The sequence below is a fragment of the Vigna radiata genome, chromosome 8 (assembly GCF_000741045.1).
Source record: "Vigna radiata var. radiata cultivar VC1973A chromosome 8, Vradiata_ver6, whole genome shotgun sequence".
In the NCBI taxonomy this organism is placed as follows: Eukaryota; Viridiplantae; Streptophyta; class Magnoliopsida; order Fabales; family Fabaceae; genus Vigna; species Vigna radiata.
The window spans coordinates 38,768,548-38,787,653 of record NC_028358.1 but is presented as its reverse complement, the minus strand read 5'-3'; the positions used below and the strand labels follow the sequence as shown (position 1 = coordinate 38,787,653).

General features: G+C 29.4%; 2 protein-coding genes across 3 annotated transcripts; one reads left to right on the top strand and one right to left on the bottom strand.

The window, feature by feature from the left end:
• Positions 1-3,688: 3,688 nt before the first annotated feature.
• On the top strand, positions 3,689-9,933 carry LOC106769763. 2 transcript variants are annotated; one of them, XM_014655507.2, is made up of 8 exons: positions 3,689-4,707; positions 6,219-6,293; positions 6,373-6,444; positions 7,056-7,136; positions 7,265-7,362; positions 8,708-8,833; positions 8,939-8,987; positions 9,277-9,932. In XM_014655507.2, exons 1-8 carry the CDS (start codon positions 3,799-3,801, stop codon positions 9,433-9,435), a joined length of 1,569 nt encoding a protein of 522 aa, XP_014510993.1. In that variant the 5' UTR covers positions 3,689-3,798; the 3' UTR covers positions 9,436-9,932. The 2 variants fall into 2 exon arrangements, with proteins under 2 accessions (XP_014510993.1, XP_022641211.1); XM_022785490.1 differs by lacking the exon at positions 7,056-7,136 and having other exon boundaries at positions 9,277-9,933.
• A 2,089-nt stretch (positions 9,934-12,022) lies between these two features.
• On the bottom strand, positions 12,023-14,826 carry LOC106772696 (ran-binding protein 1 homolog b). The gene is made up of 4 exons (XM_014659249.2): positions 14,569-14,826; positions 14,315-14,466; positions 14,084-14,209; positions 12,023-12,652 (listed from the first exon to the last, which is right to left on the bottom strand). Exons 1-4 carry the CDS (start codon positions 14,718-14,720, stop codon positions 12,423-12,425), a joined length of 660 nt encoding a protein of 219 aa, XP_014514735.1. The 5' UTR covers positions 14,721-14,826; the 3' UTR covers positions 12,023-12,422.
• Between the last annotated feature and the right edge of the window lie 4,280 nt (positions 14,827-19,106).

Sequence of the window (19,106 nt, the reverse complement as noted above, 5' to 3'; positions counted from 1 at the left end):
TTAAATAATTTTTAAATAGTTTTTGTTTTTTGTTAACAAAATTTATTTTAATAATTTTTTTGAATGTTTAAATAAAATTAAATAATTATTATTGTTATTACATTAAATAACACAGTATTTAGATGTAAACTCTTTGCAAAAAAGTTGAACGTTATTTAAGAAATAAAAGTTATAAATTTATTATTTTAAAATTTAAAATTGAATTAAATGAAAGATGATGTGTTATATATATAAGTTAAACTCAAATTATTATCTTGTTGTTATGTGTATACTTCAATTTTCTCTAAAAAAATTATCAATAAAAAAATCAATTGAATATACTATCCAATAATTGTTATTAAATAATTATTCTGACATAATAGAAAGTGAGGAGTTGTCATATTCCTGGACGTAACTCAAATGTTTATTTATTTACACTAATAAAAAATAAGATTCATCGTTAACAAGTGTCACAAAGCCCGCGAAGCTTTCCTCTTTGTTTAAGTTTTAACCCTTTTTAAATGTAGCTAACCATTTGCGAAAAAGAAGTGAAACTTTTTGTTTATTTGTATGATTCCTTAGGTTTTAAAAATAATAATTTTATTATATTTCATATGCTTAATTCCATTAATTAATTTAGTGTACGTGTAAATTCTTGCCAAGTGCCACAAACAAACGTACTGGTTTTCCTTATCATGGCATTCCTAGACGTACCATGTGACAAAGTCAATTGTTTGATTGTTTTTTAGTCAATCAAGGTTTTTGGACTATCGAAGCGTTTTAAAATTTTAATTAAGGGCAAGATTAGCTGAAATTGTTTATTGTTACACAGTGAATTTCATTTTCAAATAAACATATAATGATAGAAGTTTTAACATTGAAATTGATATGTTGAAATTATTTTAATCTATATATAGTAAATATTTACTAAATAGTGAGAGTTTTTTTTGGATTATGTGACGATTATTAAAATCTATAGCTAATTTATTTCTGAGTCAAAATGCCATGAATATATAGAATTGCATTCGTATATACAAAAATATAATTGTAATATAAATAAGTATTACATTAATTAGTAAATTCTGAAATATATAATTTCCAAATGGTTTCTCTTCTCTTCCTTTTTTTTTTCTTTTCTTTATTTTTTCTTTTCTCTGTTTTCCACTATTTTCTTTTATATTAGTCGTCTGTTGAAATCTATAATGTAAAAAAGAAAAGAATTAGAGAGTGAAGAGAATGGGAGAAAAGGGATAAGATTGAAATGCACTACATATATGGAAAGAATGAAAGAAAAATTAAAAAGTATTTGGTAAAAAAGAATTAAAGTGATAATTTCTTTAATGATTTACTAATTTTTAACTAGTTATATTGATGTAATTTAAATCAGAAATTTAGTTTATACTCGAACTAAGGATATTTTAAAATTATCAATAATAATGACCTAGTTGTTGTTTATTATTAGAAGTATTATTTTAAAAAAAAAACTAACGGCAACTGTAAAAAGAAATGACATGTTTAATTAATATTGACTAAGATGAATTATAATGTATTGATATTTTTAAGAAACCTAAAATATACACATATCTTAATCTATATTAATTACATATCTAACCATATTTAAAAAAAAATAGTAATAGAAGGAAATTAATCATGAAATCAATCCGAAGGAACGTTATGAAAGTAGAGAAAATGATTATAAAGCATGATCTATAAAAATCTAGAATGTTGTGTTGTGTATCTTCTACCGGTGCAAGAGGCATAGACAAGGAGCGGTTCCTGGCAGGCTTCCAGTGGAAGGGGTACATGGACGAATCGAACATACACCGGAATGAGATGGATCTAGAGACTGTATAGATATGGGACTATAAAGTTGAAGGATAGCTTAAAGGAATTGATTTTGTTACTCATATCAACAAATGCATTTGTTTTTCGGTAGCCTAACTCATAAGAACTCCATGGTTAAGCGTGCTTAGCCTAGAGTAATTATGGGATAGGTGACCTTCCGGAAAGTTTTTTCGGAAAGTGTATGAATGAGGACAAAGTACACTGGAAAACCTCGTGTTGATCTGTGGGGTGAATCATTACACTTTACTCGAGACTCATTAAATGTGTTACACAAGCTATGTTATCTTGAGAAATCCAATATTAACATTATTTGTGTAAAATATTACACAAGCATAGGACTTATGGGTACAACACTTTTAAAGTGGATGATAAATTTATAAAAAGTCTCACTTAAAAGAAAAATTGCAAAAAATTTAAAAATATTTTTTTTTTCTGAAAGCAATCTTCCCTTCTATTACGGAAAAAAAAAATAATCGGGAAACCTTGTTGATGGGATAAATGAGAAATTTGATGGGGTGTAGGAAACAATAGCCTTACATTTTATGTGTTTTTGAATTTTTTGAGAACAGGTGTAGGCCCAAAAGCTTCATTTTGGGTTTACTATAATTTTTCTAGTGGGCTTTTCTCTCATGCACCTCCACAATCCTTTTTAACTCAATTTTTAAAATAATTATTTTACCTTTTTTAAAAGTGATTTTCAGAGAAAATTGTAAAAAGAAATTCAAACATTTTTTTTTTCAAAAATACAAAGATTACAAATGTTGATTTTAATTTAAACAATAAGAAATAATTGAAGTCTTTAAAATTAAAATGACAGTATCATGTAAAATTTCTTTCATTTTGTGATATATTTAAGTGAACCTTTGCACAACTTTTCACTGCATTCACACAATGTTATCCATTTATTACTTATTATAGCTTGTTAACTAAAAACTCTCAAGAGTTTATGGTTTTTTATTTTGGTGATGAATATGTTTCTTTAAACTTATTTTTTAGAAAACAAATTAATGAATCTTTTAACATGTTTAAATAATTTTATTTAAAAATGTTATAGCAGTATATCTCTTAATCATGTCAAATTACTATACAATTAAAGAAAACTTAAAAAAGCAACAAACAAAAAAATACTATTGCATTATCTCATATATGTGTATTAAATTACATTTAGTAAACATAATTAAAATCAAGGACAACAATTTGTTAAGATATTTTATTATGGTATAGGTATTAATAAAATTATATAACCAACTACGTAATATGAGTAAAATAATAAGTAAACAAATTGTATGGCATTTGTTACAGATATATTTTGAGTACATATCCTTGTAGTTTTTTTAATTAATTTTAAATGCTTTTAACTTTCTGTTCATAAATTGATTATTTCAATTACATTTTGAGTTTTCACCATTTTTTTCCTAGATGTATTTTCTTATAAATCATATTCATATCTTAAACTATTTTAATTAATTTTTAAATTAAATTAAAATAATAAAATGTTTTTTGGTCAAGTTATCCCATCATCTCACTTAACTTAATTTTATTCAATTATATTAGATTGAGTTTATTTTTTATTAAATAAACTCAATTCAAACTATTTCACTTTTTATACGAGTTAGACGATATGAATTTATTATAAGTGACTAGTAATTGATTATTATATATACTCGTGTTATGAAAAAATTGTATTATTTTTTTTTCGTCTTAAATTAGTTAGTTTAAACAACCTTATTATAATTTAACTTGATATAATTTTTGAATTGAATTGCTCGAAAATTTACTCCTTTGGACAGGGAAAATCTATTGAGAATTTGAGATTCCAAAATTGAATTTAAAGGTTAAAAATATCAAAGGAGAAGAAAGGCAGAGAGGGAGACACATGACACCAAACCAGAAAAGGATAAAACAAAAATCAATATTCTTGTTTTGTGTCTGTCTGAGAACCAAAGGTGATGCTGTGTGCACCACCATTCCAAGATGCCATTTATTCTTCATCCTTCTAAATTTCTTTGCTTTCCCAACTGCACAACAATACCAGTTAAGGACACCACTCTTTTGGCCAACACCTTCGTCCAGAAACCAAACACCAGTCCCAGTAAGCACCAAAAGTTTCGTTCTTTTGCTAAGATTACACTTTCCAGTCCCCGTGCATCCATAGTTTCTAAGAAAGATTCAATTTTGGGTTATACCCACTTCACACTTTGCTCCAGGAGTGATGGGTTTGGTGGATATTCCACTGATGTCTCTCAAGAGGCTATCGATGATGAAACTTCCGCTCAAGAACTTGAGAAGCTCGAGTTACTAAACAAGCCTTCTCCTGTGCTTGTGACAGAAGAGCCTTCGTCTGAGTTGTCTGAAATTGAAGTGGAACAGCAAGAAAAGCCCTCGGAAGAGGAGGCTTTGGCACCTTTCTTAAAGTTTTTCAAAGGTAAAAATTCCGGGGAGGATGACGAGGAAGAGAGGGAGGGGTTGGAGGTTGAGAATGAAGAGGGAGATAAGAAGGTTAATGTTGAGTACTATGACCCAAAACCTGGAGATTTTGTGGTGGGTGTTGTTGTTTCAGGTAATGAAAACAAGCTGGATGTCAATATAGGGGCAGACTTGCTAGGTACAATGTTGACCAAGGAAGTGCTTCCCTTATACGATAAGGAAATGGAGAACTTGCTGTGTGATGTGAACAGGGATGCTGAGGATTTCATGGTTCAGGGGAAGACGGGAATTGTGAAGAATGAGGAGGCAATAAGTGGAGTAGCAGTGGCTGGAAGGCCTGTTGTGGAAATTGGAACAATTTTGTTTGCTGAGGTTTTAGGTAGGACATTTAGTGGCCGATCATTACTTTCCACCAGAAGACTCTTTCGCCGGATTGCCTGGCATCGACTGAGGCAGGTTTTTCTCTATCTTTTCTTCTTCTTTCCCACACCAGTAAGGTAGATATTCCAACTTCTATGCAGAATTTTTTTACGAGGCATTGAGACATTCTTGCATTTTCTTGGTGTATCTGTAATGGATGTCTATTAGACACATTTGGATACATTACCTTTGCACATTCGTGAAATGTCCAAACCTTTTGTTTTGTTTGTTTTGAAAATCTGAGATTGCTGGATACTCCGCAATATGGCTAGCGAGAGGGAGTTTGGATTGGATATGTATCAATATGGATCCTTCAATTTTCTGATTTTTCATTTTCCTCTCACTATATGGCATGAGATGTACAAATTATAACTTGGTAATATATATCAAAATTAGAACTTGGTCACTGGAAAGAGCACAAGTTGCGGGCACATGACGAGCAAAACAAGGAAATTTTCCTTTTCTTCTATGTATGATATTCAAGGAGGAAATAAGATTGATACTACTGCTTGTTGGCAATGGGCAGTGATTTATTACAGCATAATTTATAATTTTTATTCTATTTTTAGTACTGCTGGTGAAGCATGCTTAGTTTGCATTTTTTTTAAACTGCAATTAAATATTTAGTATGTTTTATGATTTTTATGCATATATGTGTGTTTCACATATGATATCCTTTATATCTTAAAAATAGGATACACATGGTATCTGATAATTGCCTTCTCCATGTTTCCTTTTGGGTTTGTCAGTTCTAATGGCTACTTGATTGTAAAAATATAATATTCAAGAAATGACATCTGTCCTCCATTTAATAGTGACAACAAATTGGTCCTTCTATGATATTCGATGCCAATTTTGTCTTTCAAGGGTCAATTTTGTTTGTTTTGAATTACTAATTTGATGGAACAAATATGAGATTGAAGGATCATTTTTGCATTGTGTATTTGCATGACCAATTTTGATATTATAAATTGAGGACGAATATGATACTGTGTATGTTTAACAGGCCAAAACAGACATTTAGGGTGTGCTAGATTGTGTTTTTGTTTTTTTAAGTTTCTAAAACTACCTCCCTCAGTCCTTAAAAAAAGGACCAGAGGTAGTATTTTACCAAACAACTTTCAAAATCTAATTTTTGCTGAGTAGGAGTGAAAGGATGGGACAATGTAGGAAGAATATATGAGTAATAGGAAATTGATAGTAGAAAACCAAAACAACTTAAGGATGTTTTATTTTTTATTTTTATTTTAAAACAGAAAAAGAAAGATTGTTTTTCGAAACAGTTTTGAAAAACTATTTATCAAGCAAATTCACTCTTCCTAAAAACAGAAAATAATTGGAAAAGAACAGGTTGTTACTCTTTATTCATATTTATTCTGAAATTTTAGTGCAAAGGAAAACATAGTTTGTCTAATACTAAAATCTATGCCCATGATCTCACGAATGTTGTCTTATCCTTGTTCCAATCTTATCCCGTGTACAGTCAAATAACATCTTTCTGATGCTGGTGAGATTTAAATTTACAATTTTTTTAATGTTTTGGGCAGATAAAACAGCTCAATGATCCTATAGAGGTTAGAATCACCGAGTGGAATACCGGGGGCCTGCTAACAAGGATTGAGGTCTGTGCCGTTGACTTGAAATTTATGTTCATGTGGCACTCATACAGATGCTTATCTCTTTTTGAATTTGTATGGGCAGGGTTTGCGAGCTTTCCTACCCAAAGCTGAGCTTGTAAAAAAAGCAACTAGCTTTACAGAATTGAAAGAACATGTAAGTTGCAGCCTTGGAACTTTCCACCAGGCCATGGAAAAAAAAAACATTTTTCTTATTGGGATGGCTTCTGCCGATATTCTTATCTTATTGTCTATTATTTGGTAGATCTGTTGATAACTATATGTATAGCTTCAAAAATGGTACCATGGCATTAAGTTTAATTCCTATATAGCTGCTGTCTGAGTGTAAATTTATGCTTTAAGTGAAACTAGTTTTGTTTTTAAGGCTTTATACAAGTCCGTTCATCGAGTGAGTAGCTAAAGATTTTGAATACTGCATAGTGATTAGTGGTTAAGCATCTAAGGAAGTTCAGACCTAGTAGTCAAAATGATGTTTTATGTTGTTCTGTATTCTTTAAAATACCCCAAACATAACTTAAATTCACATATATTATTATGGGGTTTGCATTGTGAAAAGTGATGATCTAAAAGTTGTCATGCATAATACGGTATTGCTTTATGAGCTTCTCTAGGTGGTATACCTTACAATTTCAAGTGTTCAGCAAATTAGCTGAAAAGATTCTGTGTTTCTTTACAAAAACATTATTTCTTGTATTTATTGTTTCTTTTTACACTGCTTCTTAACACCACTTGATTACAATGACGTAGGTGGGGCGGCGCATGTATGTACAAATTAGTCAGATAGATGAAACTAAAAACAATTTAATACTTAGTGAAAAGGAAGCTTGGGTTAGTATTCAACTCTTCCTATTTCCTATTCTTCCTTGTTCTTTTGCTTTATTTTTTTCAAGGGATATTTTTAGGCCTTCTTTTTTCTTCTTGGTCTTCTGAAATTTCTAGTGCACAATATATTTCAGGAAAAATTGAATCTTCGTGAGGGAACACTTCTAGATGGGACTGTGAAAAAGATCTTACCGTATGGAGCCCAAATTAAGCTAGGAAAAAGTAACAGAAGGTCAGTCACTGTTTGGATGTGAATTGCTTTAGCCATTTTTTTTTATCTTGTTTGATAAATCACAACTTGATTCAAAGGGATTCCCCTAGGTATTGTTCTTTTTCAAAGGGTGACCCCATCGTAGAGAATCATTGAATGGTTCAATGTGAAGAAAATAAAACTTGATGCAAGTCCTTTTCCTATACATGGCTACAAGTGTTTTCATGACTGAAAACCTATGATTTGCCTTAGATAATAGCATGCTTTTATAATCTTTGACTTGATCAATTGGTGAATAATAGCTCTTCTGGAACATACCTAGATTCAGTGTACTAATACGAGTCACTTCCTGACCAGATTGCTCTGAGATCTTTAATATAAAAAGTGAATATTAGAGAACTTAGTGTGCCCCATTTTACGGATGCATTGAAATTCCTGTAAAACGGTATTCCATCTCCTATTTGAGGTGTCTGCCTGAAGTAACCAATGTTTAGGAAAAGATATATTTTAACAGATAAGAGCACAATTGTGTAAGCACTTTACATAAAAAGAAATGTTGAAGTTCCAAAAGAAACATTTGAAGTTTTGAGCAGCACTATAGCAGTCTTAGTTAGGATCATAAGAATTGTTTACCTTTAAATTTCAAAACAACAAAAAAGATATAAATATTTCCTCAGTTGTCTGCATTGCTTTTATCAGACCATTTTATGCATTGTATTTAAACCCAAAGTAGACATAGCATAAATGTAAATTTAATTGGTATTCGTGCAACTTGTACTGAACATGGATTCTCTTTCTAAATGAAGTGAACAAAAATAAGGTTTTCATCACTCATATTCTTTTAATCACCACTTCACCACTTCTGATTTTTCGCTCAGCATAGAGCGCACACACACAGCTCTATGGTGGAACTCAGACATGTAGGTACTGACAGAATCACTGCAAACTGTATATTTTCATTGCTTCCCTTCAGGTTACCCTAAAGGTGTTTTTATACAGACTTCTTACCCTTTATTCAAGGGTTACAACCTGTTAGTTTTCTGTTAAAACCCTAACTATTACTCTGTTAAAGAAGTTATTACTTCGAACAAAAATAAGGTTTTCATCAATCCTTGCATAACCTTCTCTGTTATTTCCCTACCTTTCATAGTTTTATATTATTCCCATTCTCATCTGATATATCACTGATCTCTCTCATCTGCCCCTATGATTTGGCTGCATCGTTGTTAAGAGGCTTCTTAGGCATTTTTATCGACATGAAGATTTATATATCAACTTCATGACTTTTATTCTTAAAGTTGGATTAAGCCAGCTTACAAAGACATGACATCTTAAAATTTAAATGTTACTATTTGACGCCTTTCAGTGGGTTGCTGCATATTTCAAATATCTCTAGAGCTGAAATTACTTCTGTCAGTGACGTACTATCTGTTGATGAGCATGTCAAAGTTCTTGTTTTGAAATCAATGTTTCCTGATAAAATTGCTTTAAGGTAATGGATTACTGACTTTAACTTCTGTAATTGTTGGGTACATTCAGTTTATTCCTGTTTCTCTAATAGCTGACTTTAACTCCTTTTACTCTTCTTGCCATGCAGCATTGCTGAACTTGAAAGTGAACCTGGCCTTTTTCTATCAAATAAAGAGGTAGATATTTATTATTTTCTTAATAAGACACTGTTTTGATAAACTTCTCAATAAGTTCTTATAAGAGAAGGAAATCAGATGGTAACACAAGCTAAAAACATCCTATGCACCATAATATTTATAAAAGTTATCTCGTTTAAGTTCCTTGAAAAGTTTAATTCATTTTTGTTCTCTTATTTTCTATTTCTATTGGTGATTATTGAGAAGTTTATCCAAACAAAGTCAAAGTTCTATTTGATTTTAGTTGGACTGATATTGATAGATGTGTAATATTTTTTATCATGAAAAGAGAGTTTATCTGGAGGCTGATATGATGGCAAAGAAATACAAGCAAAAGCTACCACCTTCTGTCGAAACTCAACGATTAGAACACATACCTACCAGTACCCTACCTTTTGAAAATGAAGCACTTTATGCAAACTGGAAGTGGTTTAAGTTTGAAAAATAATGATGAAACAAGTTGACACAAAAGCATGATATTAGTCACTGACAGAAACTCAATTCAGAGAACTTGGCATTGCATGGGGGCGTGCCTCCCTGGAAGAAAACATCAAAAAACTCAAGTGGTTTTCGTTTTGATGCAGTCATTATTCTCCTGATGAGTACCATAAAGATTACAAGCCACTATGAGATCAAAAGGGTCACAGCATAATTAACTTTTATTCTTTTTTCTGTAACCAAGAAAGATTCTTCTTCCTTTCCTTTTCATCTTAATTTTCCTCTCGTGGGGCATCATTTTATAGATAGATTCATGTAGTTTTATGTAAATTCTGGGATAAATTTTGAATTTAATTTTGATTAACACTTGTGAAAACTTTTTGCACATCGTTTTTGGCCTCTTAAGTTAGAAACTTGTTGATGTTCAAACAGTGTTAAATGACAGTGTGAAAGCTTTACAGGAGATCAAAATCAGGACCAATTTGTATTGCATTCATTTCCTTTATTTTTCATGAGTTTTTCACTTCAACTTGAAATTCTGCTCTTCTGACACTTTTTGGGACATAAATTAATTTTTTGAATAAACCAAGCATTCCCAGGTAATTGGAAGTGACTTTTCTGGAATCCTAAGAGGTTATTTGTATAAAAGTTAAGTTTCTTATCCGAGAAACTGTCAAAACAAAAGCAGTAGCTGACAAAGGATTGAAGAAGATTTGCTTAAACTATGTAGGTAAATGAAATAGCGTGAAAAGAGAACACCTAGAACAAATTATTTTAAGTCTTGAAACAATAAAGAAAATACTTCCTTTCCTCGAGACTATATAGAATAATATTTGTCTTTTCTAATTTTAAAATAGATACTTTTTATGTTGTTAATAAAATGATATTTACATTTTCTGTAAATTTTAATAGTGATAATCATCTTTTTTATTTTATTTATAAGATATTTTTTTTAGTTTTTATTTAAACTTTAATTAACATAAATATTTTTTTAAAGTAATATAAAAGAAGTATTATTTTATGTAAACTAAGATGTTATAATTGTTTAAATATTAAATTAGAATGACAAATAATAATTGGATAAATGACAAATTATAAAAAAAATGTCAAAATATGTAACATGCAATACATCATTTAATGAAATGATACAAAGAAATAAAATAATATATAATTAAAATTGTGATGAGAAAAAAAATATAATTTAAGAATCAACTATTTTTTTAAAGTGAAACAAAAATAAAATAAAATGAACCTAAGAGTTAAAAAAACAAAAAGATAAGGTTCTTTTTTATGTTATTACATAAAAAAAATGTTTACATGATTGAATATTAGAAAGTAAGAATAAAATATTTTTATGAAAAAAACAATAAATAAAATATTAAAATGAAAAATAAATAATTAAATGTCAAATTATTTGATTCAGTAAAATTAAGATGTGTATTTCCTTAAATGCAATATACCATTTGAAAAAAAAAAATCACACAAAATAAAATATGTAATCAAAGGTTGCAATTAAAATAATATTATAGAGATTTAGTGAACTTGGAAAATGTTAAAAATCAAACAATTAAAATAAAAAATTTAGTAAAAGAAAAAGTAAAGTTGCATAAAAAATGATGAATATTAACTTTTTACATACCGTTATCGTACTAAATTTGAAAAATTGAATATTAATCATACCTAAACTAGATCAGGGTGGAAACTTATTGTCAAAAACTTGAAAAATACTCGGGACAGATTTATCAAGTTTAATACCAGAAGATTCAAACAAGCAAGATATTCAAAAGTGAAATTCTAAAGTAATTAAAATTCAAAACCACCAATTCGGTAAACATTCAAAGCTTCCAGATTTTAAGACTCTTGCGTCAAGAATTAGCGTCGCTACCACCGCGGTGATTTCTGAAAAGCCCTTGAAAACACCGCGGTGATTTCTGAAAGGCCTTTGACCAAGACATCCAGTGTGACAATTGTATAGACCAAAACGGTTGCGCCTTCGAATCTGAACTTTGCACAATCCGCACGACAATTTATTCAATCTGTTGACGGTTTTTTTTGTTGACACCAGCAATGAGCTCGAGGCATGAGTGAAGCCTGAGACGTGTACACAAACTAATATAATTTGGAACAGAAAAAGGAAGAGGAGATGAAGGAAAATGATGCTTTAGCAAAATGGATAAACCAACTCATCGTGTGCTTGAGATAATTACTGGGTACACATACATCACAATCCTGCACCATATGTACTAGATAGCTTTTTGATATAGTCTAAAAGCATTTTTAAAAGGCAACATTCAAACATGCTAAAAATACTCCCAAGCTTGGAAGCTACTCTTATTTATATATTCAGAGATTAGTGTGCTTTCTAAAAATAGTTTGTTACATTGCTCATTTCTTTTATTTTTCCTTCGGTATCAGAGTATCGGCATTTGCTTTCCAAAAATAGTTTGTAAACTTCCTCCATTATATTATTCTCAGTGATCCAAATACTCCAACACCAATAGTCCTCCTATTTCCACGACTTTCACTTCCTCACAGAAGCACTATGATAAAAGTGCACCTCTAACGAAAAGCCTACAGAAAACTAGGTAGAGCAGGAATGGTCCAAAAAATCATAGTTTTTAGTCATGAAAAAGAAATGTGAAACTCAAAACAATTTGTACCAAAACCTTTGTTTATAATTTTGACTATTGCTTGACTGCACCCTCCCCGACCAACATGACTCCTTACTCGCAACAAATACATATGTAGAATGAAAATGACAATAATAATAGACTCCCAAGACCCCGAAAGCTCAACCATTCAAGCCTCAAAATTCAAACCCAACCCTAACTTTGCCAGCTGACAAAAAACTCACGAGGACACAAACAGCTCAGTTCAGTGACACAATCTGGCAACTATTAAGTTTGAGAATATTCCATATTCCAAGATATCGGCGGCAAAAACAACAACCACCTAACCTTATCAGATTGCCAAGTATAGAACATGAATAAGAAATACTCAAGCTGAGGATGCAGGCTCTTCAGCTTTCTTCTCTTCAACTGCCTTGCTTTCCTTTCCAGATTCCTTCTCGGTTTTGTCATCAGACTTCTCTTCACCTTCTTTCTTCTCTGCCTTCTCTTCAACACTTAATTTCTCAATAAGACCAGCTGCTGCAGACGATTCCTTGTCATCTTCTGCCTTCTGGGATTCAGCAACTTCTTGGAATGTTTCCATGAAGCTTTTGCAATCTAACGGAGACAAGGAAAGAGAATATTATTAAAATATATCAATAACTACAATTATGGAAATCACACCAAAGATATTCTTGGGTAGAAAAAGACGTTCTACACAAAAATACACTAAGGTCTAAAAGAGTACAAGAAAGAACATTAGCAATTGTCTAAAATATATTACATTAAAAATATCCCTCGGCCAAAAAGAGCACAGGCGAGAACATTAGTGATCGTCTATTATATATTATACATTATAGATTTTCAAAACCGGAGATCATGCACACTGAACCCATATAATGATACATTAAGAGATTGAAAAGAAATGAATACCAGAGTTGTTAAATGCATGTAATTATAGGTTTATAACCATGGCATAAAATTCAAGAAAACTAGATCTTAAAGATATAGCACACTATTGAGATTTTAAAAACCAAAGAAACATAGACAAATTGAAATATATGTTATGTATCTAAGCTATGAAATACACACAACCCCCAATGTCTAGTGCCATCCTAAATTCCTTAAAATTGAAGGCTATGAAATACAATATGACAAGTAATTTCATAAACTTGATATGGAATTGCCAAAGACATCAAATTAATTTTCTATGACCCATAAATATAGTTCAACTTAGGTCAGATATTCGCCACCCATGTAGAAACCAAAAAAGATATAAAGGGTAAGTACTTCTAGTAGGATGTAGGAACCATATCATATAATAATATTTTAGTATTTGAAGCCAATCAAAAATCATTATTAATATGCAACTGTTAAGGCCAGAAAATGTGTCCAAATCATTTTTGTTGACTGAACCAGATCACATAAATTTCACTAAAACAATTCAAGGCAATACACAACATTGATATTTTATCAAAAAGGTCTCAGACTAACCATGATGGGCGAGGAGATATCAAAATAAACAGATGATGTGAATATTAATGGCACAAAATAAAGCTAGTCAGGTCATTTCACCTTCCTTGGAGTCTACATCAAAATTAAATGTTTATGGAAAAGAAATTCTATGAGGTATTGCAAGCAAGCACAAATTCACACTATGATGGATAGAAAAGGTACCCTGACTAGATTTCATAGTTCATAAAACCCTGAACTAATCAGAAGACTTCACACAAACTTTACATTGGGATTTTGATAAGGATGCATCAAATTGAACTTTGCCACCGAGCCAGTAGAAGCAGAACATTGGGAACATAATGAACACAAACAAGATCTACAGCCTAAAAATAGCCACCGCAGTAAAGGATTTCATAGTTTAACATATTTATTTTGCCACCACCCCAACTATCATCAAATAGAAATTGGCAAATAGATGACGATGATAACAGACATCTCAAAGCATGCAGATGCAGAGTTACAATCCATCCAATCACAAGATGACCACAAGAAAGTATCTTCAATCAAATCTGGGCTAGAAACCCCACAACTTACTTTCAATAGAAGGAAATCGGATGCAGAAAAGTTCATCCTTAAGTTCGCCATCAGCATAATCCCTGGCATGCCAAACACAAGATTTCTCGTTCCCGGCATGCTCTTGAACAGACATAGTAGGCAAAACTGCAACAATCAAGAACAGATAAAATCAAAATTAAACCTCAAACTGCGAATTCTGAAAAATTAAAAAAGAAGATGCAAAAGATAAGAGGTAAAAAGAACACGCACTGAGATGATTGGCACAGATCTTGAGAGTCTTGGACTGCCTCATGAGAAGCCTAACCTTGCCAGTAACCTTGTGCTTCAAGAACTTAACTGTTCCTGCACCTCTCTCCTTCCACTGGTTTCCATCTTTGTCAAAACGGTACAATTTCGATTTGCTATGATCAGAGATAAAACAAGTATAAATCGCACCGATCAGCGTACAGGCGGCTAAATCAAAAAGCAAATATAGACAAAAATGAGAGAAGGAAATAACGTACAGATCTAGGATTGGATCTTCGTCCTCCTCACCGGTGGTGACAGCAACCTCCTCTAGTTTGACTATAGGAGCGATGTTGGCTCCAGTGTCCTCGTCATCGCCAACAGCGGGTGCCTCCTCCTCCTCTCGGTGCTCGGGATCGGCGCTCGACATCTTTGGAGAACGAGAGAATCGTGTGGTGCTGCTGCTAGGGTTTGGAAAGTGAGAAAGGGTTTGAGTATAGCCTGGTTTGTGTGCTGAAGTGAATGGGAATGAAGTGTGGGTGTGAGGGTTATTTTATAAACCCTTTAGAAAATGTAATAATTTGAGAGTATTACTCTCTGTTTTCATTTATTTATAATTTATAATAAAAAAAAATATGTTAAATTTATTAGTCTCTTAGATATTTTTTATAAAAAATATTACAATAACGAAATCAAAATTCGTTTATTTTCTATAATAAAGTAAAAGTAATTAAAATCTATTTATATGTAACAAAATTAATTTTTTAATTGGGAAGCAAATTGCCATTTTTGTTTTAAGGAGACTTATTTGCTGTTAGTTCCTATTCTGAAATTACTATTTTCATTCTATTCTATTATAACATATTTTATTATTCATTTTATTTGTTACAATTTTGCTATTATTATTGTTCTTTTAGATATTTTGACATTGTTTTAGAGTCGGTTCTGATTATTTATTTATAAAATCTGTAAGATTTTCACACATATGTCCTAAAAAAAATTAGTGTACTAGAAAAATGAGAAAATATAAAACCTGACCAAAAACAAAAAGTTCTCGTTAAATTTTTATAAAATCATTTTTAAAATTACTTTTATCATTGTTAACAATCATAAATTAACTTACAATTTTTGTAACATATTTATAAAATAGTCATAAAATTACTATATATGAATTTCTAAAATATGTAGTAAAACGGTGTGCAATATGTTTTACAATAACATAAAAATTAAGTTTATATGCTATTTGATCCTGTATTTAGACATGAATATTTAATTGGCAATTTCTAAAATATGTACTAAAGCTGTGTGCAATATGTTTTACAGTAACATAAAAATTAAGTTTTGTATGCTATTTGAACCTATATTTAGACATGAATATTTAATTGGCGTATCATCTTGTCTTAAATAGATGAATGGTGTCATGATAATATAATTTCCTTATTTTACTGCGAATGTATTTCGTTATTTTGTTTTCTAGCTCGTCTTTTCAATAAAATTTATTTATTAGTTTAATAGTGAGTAATAAATTTAGTTCATTATATAAAAAAATGATGTAATATTGATTCAAAACTCTAAGTATTAGAGTATGGATGCAAATTAAAGTAAACAGATGGCAGTTAAATACAGCATTATTCATCTTACTCTTTTCTAAGGCGAAATTAACATTAGATCATGTGTTTTTAATCTTTTTAATTGTTAGCTTAACAAGTTAATTGAATTTATAGTCATTATTTCATAAATATATTTTTTCTAAAAAAATAATATTTCTAATTGGATTACATTAAAAAAAACTGCTGATTCTTTTAGAAAAAAATTTGTAATATTTATTATTATTGAGGAAAAAAATGAAAAAAAAGAGTTTGAATAAATAAAATAAAATATAATAAAGGACAGTTATTTAGAAAGAAATTGACATAGTAGGAAGAAAATTTGTCATTTTTAAAATTAAATAATTAATTAAAGTTAGCTTATTGTATGACTATAAAATAAATTGACATATGAAAAAAATTGTCATTTTTAATATATTACATATATATAATATAAATAATTAAATATATTAAAGTTATTATATTATTAATTAAAATGTTAAAGTTATTTAATTAATTATATATGCAACTAAGAATATTTCATGAAATATTAACCATATAGATATCCTATCCAATATTCTAATTTAATGAGACATCAAATTATAAATATTATTTTTTTAGAAAAAGTAATATAGGTATAAAGAGCTTATGATCTGCATCTATGAGTACTACATATTATTATTAATTTTTTTTTTCACTTTATCCTATTACAAGAAAACATCAAAAGAGAATCTGGGACGGTAGAGTTAGAAGACTAGTTTGGTCTAAGTTATTCCCAATAACCAATGACCAATCCATATACACTTTTGTATGGTGTTTTTATAGAGTATTGGGAATTATTCAATTAATTGGAAGATTTTGTTACTCATTGACCATGGATCTGATTTTGGGTTTGTAATTTAATAATTAATATCAAAAATAGGTTAAATTTATGATTAAATTTTTTATTCCCCATTTGCATAAATTCTAATACGAGTTTTTTTCCCAAATTTTTAAAGAATCTTATGAATTTTTAGGAATTTTAATTCTACAAAACCTCATGAATAAATTCATTGTCCACTGTAAAAAAAATTGTATTAGATGATGTTTCAAAAGCTATGGTTTGAGTTTATCATGTTACTTTAGCACGTGGTTAGAATTTGTAATTGGAATATTTTCGTTGTTGCTATATAAGTTATTTTGTAAGATGTGTGTTTTTTTTTATAGATATACTTTATTGAATATAGTATAACATGCCTTATATATTTTTACATTACTTTTAGAATTTGTATTGGTCTTAGATATCCACTTTCTTGTATTGGGTTTCACATATAATACATGAGTTTTGAGATTCTATTGTCTTGCATAAACTTCTATCTCTCATTGTTCAATTCATTATCTTAAAATACGATATTGCATAAATTGATGGAAGGTTATTGAGTCATCTTTCATACTATTATCATTTTTTTTTTCATTTTCTTGAAAAAATATCAAATGATCATTTGAAATAACATTTTTTTGTTCTCTTGTAGATCTATGCAAGATACCAATTCATGAAAGATAGGTTATAGAGGGTCTTAAGTTTACCTTTGTAGAGAAAAACAATTGTATGAATAAGATATAAAATTCTCATCAATTTTTTCTCTATTATTTTTCGAAACTCAATATTTTCAAAGAATGTGACATAACTCGTCTAATAAAAATTGTCTTTAATTTGATATTATAGAATTTATAACACTTGATCTAGTTGTTTTGTTTTGTTTGTCTTTAACGCACTTATCACAGACATCAAGGTTTATGAAGCAAAATTTATACTTAGTGGCACACGATTTTGTATTTAATGATTCAGTGTGTTATCATATCAAACATATATAAATTATAATTAGTCAAAATTAAATTGGTTCAAACAACATTTGAATTTAAAGATAATATAAATTCATTATTTTCAAACAAACATAAATAACATAATTTGTCCAAATAAAAACATAAATCAAATCTTACTTAAATAATAATACAACTAAAGTATTTTTTTAAGAGAAAACCTAAAGTGCCTTACGTTGAAAGATCATATACTTGTTTCATCTATGTTGTTTCCAGTGATCAGTTTAGGTAGTCTGCATATTGTTCTGAGGAATTTTTTTCAATTAATTAAAGAAATTATTGTTGATTAATAGTTGATTTGTTTTTTATTCATAATCTAGCAAGAGATTATTAGTACATAAAAGATACGAATCTATGATGAAAGAGAAAAAAATCAAATTATTAGAATGATATTGAAACCTTCTTGAAATAAGTTTAAAATAGATATTATTATTATTTTTATTAAAATAGAATTAATTTTGATGTTATATATATATATATATATATATATATATATATATATATATTATACATATATATTGTAATTAAACAAAATTATTAATTTGTTATGAAAAGGAATAACATTCTTTTATTTACTTTTTAAAACAGAAACTAAACTGATTTAACATTTCAAACATAGAAACTAAATTATGTGACACAATTATTTTCATGTCACATTATTATTATCATGTGATACTGTTACGTGACTTAATAATAATCTGACACGTGTTAATTTAAAAAGAGAAGTAAAAAAATATTAAAAATACTACAAGTTAACATGTAACATATAAAAAAAATAACCTAATTGAATTAGTTTTAAAAATAGGATTTAATTACACTAAATAAAAGTATACGTCTTTTTGAATTTTTCTAGAGGAAAAAATGGAATTATGCGCGAAATTATCAACACTTTTATCATTATTATTGTCAACAACGGACAGCTATTGGTGTTTCTCCTGTCTTCTCTTATATAAATTTATTTATACATAATTACGAGTGTGTAGCTTTTGGATTTGTCCTCCCCACATATTCCAAAACTTGTTGCAGTGTTAATTGAAGAATCCAATATTATTAAATCAATATGTACATTCTAATGATGACTTTATACTAATAAAAAATTCAAACAAAACATAAAATTCAAATAGGGAAGATATTATGAATTTGAAGAAATTTTTGCAGAGTAAAAAGACAGCGAGAGTAATAATGTAATATATTACCTAAATAAAGTAAGTACATGGGTAGTTTCCTCTTAATGTCACAAAAATGATAGGTGAACTTAACACCAATGTGTTACGAAAGGAGAAAGCCCAAAAATATTCAAGCTTTTCATGCTGTACTCCAAAACGTTAGGTCCAGGGATTTTTTTTTTTCTAACAGACAAAATCACACAG